Source organism: Lottia gigantea (genome assembly GCF_000327385.1).
Source record: "Lottia gigantea unplaced genomic scaffold LOTGIsca_1, whole genome shotgun sequence".
Classification (NCBI taxonomy): Eukaryota; Metazoa; Mollusca; class Gastropoda; family Lottiidae; genus Lottia; species Lottia gigantea.
In genome coordinates this window covers 6,333,600-6,339,511 of record NW_008706746.1, presented here as the reverse complement: position 1 = coordinate 6,339,511, position 5,912 = coordinate 6,333,600, and the positions used below count along the sequence as shown (strand labels likewise).

Sequence of the window (5,912 nt, the reverse complement as noted above, 5' to 3'; positions counted from 1 at the left end):
TGTTTCGGTCTCTAGATAGAGAGGGGGTAGACGTAGCCGAGGGCTGTATGAACTCTGGTGCAAAAACATTCAACGTTGGCTGTGGGACTATTGTAACTGTTTTATTAGTTTGTGGGATATACGCGTCGGGAGATGGATCAACTTTATTTTCAATTTTAGGTTTCGCAGTGATAGGTGGGAAATTACTGTGCCGTTCGACATATCCCTTCACCCGTTGTTGCGGCTGGTAGGAGGTCGGTAGTCGAAGTCTCGAATTTGACCCTCCTCTTCTTCTAGGATTCTGGCCTCAGCTTCCAGCATAGCAATTTCTTTCTTACTTGCCAAAATTGTCATCTCGTTGTCGAGTCTTGTAAGCTGTGTAGACTCCTCAGCTGCGTCTACTTCAAACTGAGCTTTCTTGCGGATTGTTTCCTGTCGAATCAAGGTCTTTTGGTGGTTCATCTCAGCTTGTTGTTGAGAAAACACTAGTGCTGCCTTGGCTGCCTCTGCTTTAGCTCGTTTCCTTCTAGCGATGCTTGATGTGGTCGACGCTCCACTGCGAGACGAAGCTATACTGTCCTGGTCACGGACGTAATTTGCACCTTCCTGAGTGGATGGCTGTGTCGTCTGTCTCAGTTGTAGAAGGGCTAGATCGATTAATTTCTGTCGACTTTCACACATCCTGTTACCGGCCTCTAAGTCTCTGGCACTTTGCTGTGTTCTTGTTGATTTTAAGAAGGACGTATAATCATCTACCAGTCTCTGATATCGTGTGTGGGCGTGCGTGATTTGTTGTTCCAACTTCACTCCAGCATGCACGTTGTCTGGTGAGACGTCTGTCTCTTGAAGTAATGTGTCAAGGAGAGTCCACATGTACTCGATGTCTTGACAGTACTTGTCACGCTGTGAGATGTAGACTCCCTCACCTTTCTCGGTCAGGGTGCGTACCCTTGCCGTATCTTCCGATTCTGTTGCCATATCAGTCACTCCAATGTTCTCCATGATGTGACGTGTTGTGTTCACTGGGGCAGTCGAACAAACGTTGTCCTTGTAGGAAATCTGCTGGCAGGTTGTGATCTTTTTACTGTAATGTCCCGATCGACACTAAGTTTAACCGACTGCTACAACGGGCCACGGTAAGAATGAGAAAACCTAGTAGTTGAATTTCAAACTTTAATGGTGTTGTACAGTTACACATCTGAATGTGCATTGATTGAAGTGGTAAAAAGCTACAAAGAAAAGGGTAACAATAATAAGACACAATCTAAAATACGTACTTAGTATGGCCTATGTAACATTAGCATATGATGCGAAATGACTGAAGGGCGATATGACATATGGCGAAGTGACATGAGGGCGAAGTGTCCACAATGGCTTACGCGCGTGTAAACAAATGCATAATCAACAATTTTACAAGTTCACGGAGTGGGAAACATAAATAAAGTTCTAAATGGTTATTTTTACATATTATAAAAGTAATTATACATACATCGTGATTTGCCACGGGAAATCCTAAGTCCATGAGTCCAAAGTAGTGTCTAGCCTGTTGTTTTGATTTGCATAGGAAGCGGAAACAGGGGGAAACGAGGCACATTCGCCGTTACGAATGCAAGCTGCAAAAACGTACCCAATAATTTTGAGTAGATACTAAGCCCCAATGACGAAGAAACATATAAGATTGTCAAAGTATTAAAATAAAGAATATTGTTCCAGCACAGTTATTGCCTTTTACTTGAAAACATAAATCTCTTGAGTAATTTAGGAAGTGCCTTTGTTGAACAACGAAAATAATCTGCTATATAACTCATTCATATAAAAAAAAAATTCATTCGTACTATATTTTTTATTTTGCAAGGAAAAAAGCACGTTGTCTTTGAATATGACTGGAACTTAAAAAGTTCTCAAGAGAGATCAAAATTCTGAAGAAGGAAGAGGGGGTGGATAACGATAATTAAGCCGGGCGTCCACTTGAGAGTTTTTTCAACTTTCAGAGAGTTTGTGCTATCAACTAACGAGAGAAATTTCCAAGTGTCAAGAGAGACAAATTACATTCGCGAGCTGCTCGTGGGAAGGGGTTGCGAGTTGCACGACATCTTGCCAGTTTGATTTACAACTTCCCATCGGAAAATATTGTTGTCCAAGAAAAAACGAATTGCTGCGGCTATAATTCTAATCTAATTCTTTGGAAGACCAAAGCCAATTCCGAAATTTCATTCGAATGTCAGCAATGGATTTGAAGAGTTGACATTGCTGGTCGGACCAAGAATTGGCATACAGGATACACAAATGAAACAATCCGTTCCAGTGAAAGAGCGCCCAGCCGTCACTCTAGGATTCCAAGCAACAGGTAATTTAAAATACATTAATATTTTGCTGGTCTTTATTTATAGACCTCAAAAAGCATTTAAAGGGATTGCTATATTATTATTATAATAATAATATTATATAATGTAACAGCCGATAGAGACTAATTTCAGCTTCAATCGTGAATTCGTTCGAGATTCGCCGACCTCCGTTAGGTTAAAACTGCAATGAGGCTCTATTTGCTGTTTAATATATACATACGTGCAACAATCCCTCAAAGAAAATATATTACAAGACGATTTTACTTCGAACATTATGAAACATCTCCCTATCTATTCATACTTTCACATAATTGAAATCGTAATAAAACAGGCGATACTTTCACCAGCCTAATGTACCTGTTCCGCATTCCGGAAGTAACAATATCACGCATCGTTACAGAGACATGCCAAGCCATATTTCAAGTTCTGAAAGAAGAATATCTGAAGGTGAATTTGGTAGTTTACATCTTGTAGTTCATAATGTTTCCCAAAACAGAAGAATTATTAATCTCCAAAACTCAAAATGGATAAGTTACCAGTTCTGGTGATACATCTGAGATGAAAACGAATGATCTAGATTTTGAAGTTGTCCGCTTCTGCTTCCATCAGTGACTGTTGCACTGCGATAGCTTGACTTAGTACTGCTCGGGTAAGATGGATCTTTCTCGTCTTATTCTGATATTTCAAGGACAGCTCTTTGGATATTCCGTTTTAACGGTTTTTTGCTTGGACAGTAACCGTAATTCAGCGGCCACATAAGCACCAAACGTATCGTATTCATCATCATCTTTTGACAACAGTGCACAAGCCTTCTCCATGGTTTTATCAACCGGACTCTCATTTTTCTTGCGCTTCCAAGGACTTGATTTCTGTTGTATTGTTGTATCTTGTGAATGGTTTGAGAAAGTAGTCACTGTTACCTCTTGTTCTTCGTCATGGGTATCGTATTTAGAGGCGAATCTTGTAGGTCATCTTTGAGTCCATGTTGCTCTATATCCTGAAATGAAATTAAATACCTGTCATTCTATTTCAGTGTCCAACGGAATCACATCTGCATCACATCGTATTGCCAGAGAATTTGACGTAAAGTGGAATTTTCCTAATTGCATTAGTGCCCTCACTGAAAACATGCTGCAATGCAAGCTCCGCCATCTTCTGGGAGCTACTTCAACAATTACAAAGGATTTCATAGTATCATTTTGATGGCGATGTGTGATGCTAATTACAAGGTCACGTTCATTGACGTCGGGTGTAATGGTAGAATCGCTGATGGAGAAGTATTTGCTTATTGCGCTTTGTCAGCTGCAGGGAGGGAGGGAGGGAGATAAACTTAGTGTGCCTCCTGCACAGGTTCTTAAGGGCCGCAAAAAGGAAGTTCTTTATGTGGTGCTTGCCGATGATGCCTTTCCCTTGCGCAAAAATATAATGAAACCGTACCCATTCCGAAACCAACCTGGAGCAAGGCGAGTATTCAACTACAGATTATCCCGAGCTAAAAGTGGAAGGGCAAAGTTCACAGGAGGTGTTAGAAGGAGATAAGAAGTGATGAGGAACATAACGGGAATACCAGATGTTGGTGGGTGAGCAGAAGACAGAGTGGGAACTTTGAGAGGTTTTCATTGTACCTCAAAGCAATGCGTTGAATTACAGTACTCAAGTATCACCATCTTTCATTTCTCTAGTCGATTTGGTACCATAAAGAGCTACGTATAAAATCTTCATTTAAAAGATTTCCATAAGAAGTCTCAGTGATCAAGTTAAATAGCGGATAATATTTTTCCCTTGCACGAAACGTATATAGACTTATATACAGCGTCCAAAGGAACGGGTTGGGCTGTTCCTGAACAGCCTCCGAATCAAAACCGAGATCTTTCGCATGGACAGTGGAACGTTAAACGTTCATATTATTCAGTTCACTGGACTTTTGAAATTGGATAAATGCATTTTCAACAGTTACGTCCCTTGAACTTTGAAAATTCGTCGCTTAAGTCATTTCTTTTGTTTGTGCGTTCCTGGACATCTTATCACTTTTCATTATGAAATACTTACTCACTTCTGATTGATATACTTCCTCGTTTCGTCAAAATGTTGTTTTGGATTTCGGGTTTAGTTTTGCCGATCTTTGTATGATATTGCTTTCAACAGAATTCGGTAGCGGTCATTTTGATATTAGCAACAATCATAAATGGTGCTAATCCGTCATTTTGGGCGTTTTCGGTTCAGTATGGTCCAAAAGAAGACAAAAAAACTTCATAATGACACTCATGCATGCATCGCCTAAAAATGGCCATTCGTCTCTTGTCATCAAGTTTCAATCAGTAGGCCTATATAGGACGTAAAACTCCATTCATTTCATTAAAACAGTATAATCACACTACTAAATACATGTACATATTTAATCAGCAAAATAAAAAAAAAAACAACAACAACAAAACTCTGACAATAAAAGTTGCTCTTCTGCTAGATTGTTCCCAAGTTTCTGTCATGGTGTTTTGGTTGTCTACCATATTTCTTCAGAATTTTTTAGAACTATATACAAAATAATCAATAGGGAACGACGTGTACATTATTAAATATGAGATGAAACTGTCCTTCCTGTCAAATTGTATGATCTAAGAAATAATAAGTTAATGTGGCAGAATGATCCAGGGTACAAAGTAAACTTTGAAATGTTTATATTATCATAGAAATCAAGGATTTTTCTACTGAAATTAATGTTTAACTAAATTTGAATACACTTATAAACAAAAGCCCATAAATTGTTTTACACTGGGTGAAAAGAATTTTTAACATCTTTACATTTAGTAGACCTCCCTTTTAAACACATGTGTCGATAGAAATATTGCAAATACCATTCTAGCGTGTTAACAGTTTTGTTTAAGTTGTGGATGTTATACACTTATCAGACAACCGAGTTTGGTGTCGTATACACGGTTGATAAAACATTATCCGAATTTCTATCCACTTTAGGCACAATTAGGTGGCCCGGAACTTGTTAATTTCATTATGTCTCGTCAGTGATAGTTGGGGTTGGATACTGTTTGTTTTTTTAAAAATGTTATTAAGCTCTTCTCTGAATTTTGAACCACTTACGCAATACAATATTAGGTTAATAGAATTATTTGTATACATTAGCATATTTACTATTGCCCAAATAAGGTCATGCTTGGCAAGTTCATGAGCATCGCTATTTTCTGTTATCCAGTAAGGTTCCCTAATTAAGTACACACTTATGGGTGACGTACACAACAAAAACACAATATTAAGACACAGTAACATTACAGTCATTGAAGACGCCTTTTCATTATATGCCCGAGCTTGGGGGTTGAGCATTCTTGGAATTACATGTCTATCTTTTTCCTTTATAATGGCATAAACTTTCACTATTATAGACAGGTTACCAATTAAAAGAATTGTAAATGGAAAGAGACAAAAGAAACAGAGATCTATCCACGGCCAAATATCATTTGAAAACTGTTTGTAGTTGTTCCATAGATATGTACACGAACTCGTGATTGTTTCGTTGTTTGCGTTGGTGGTTGTTACTTCTCCAAGACCAAACAGAAAGTGAGAATTGATTGCTAAAAG

General features: G+C 38.6%; 1 protein-coding gene across 1 annotated transcript; it reads right to left on the bottom strand.

Annotated features, from left to right (window-relative positions):
- Positions 1–207: 207 nt before the first annotated feature.
- LOTGIDRAFT_152352 (hypothetical protein) lies at positions 208–981 on the bottom strand (the record flags this gene model as incomplete). Its single annotated transcript, XM_009045791.1, has 1 exon — positions 208–981. One exon carries the CDS (start codon positions 979–981, stop codon positions 208–210), a length of 774 nt encoding a protein of 257 aa, XP_009044039.1.
- Positions 982–5,912: the final 4,931 nt, after the last annotated feature.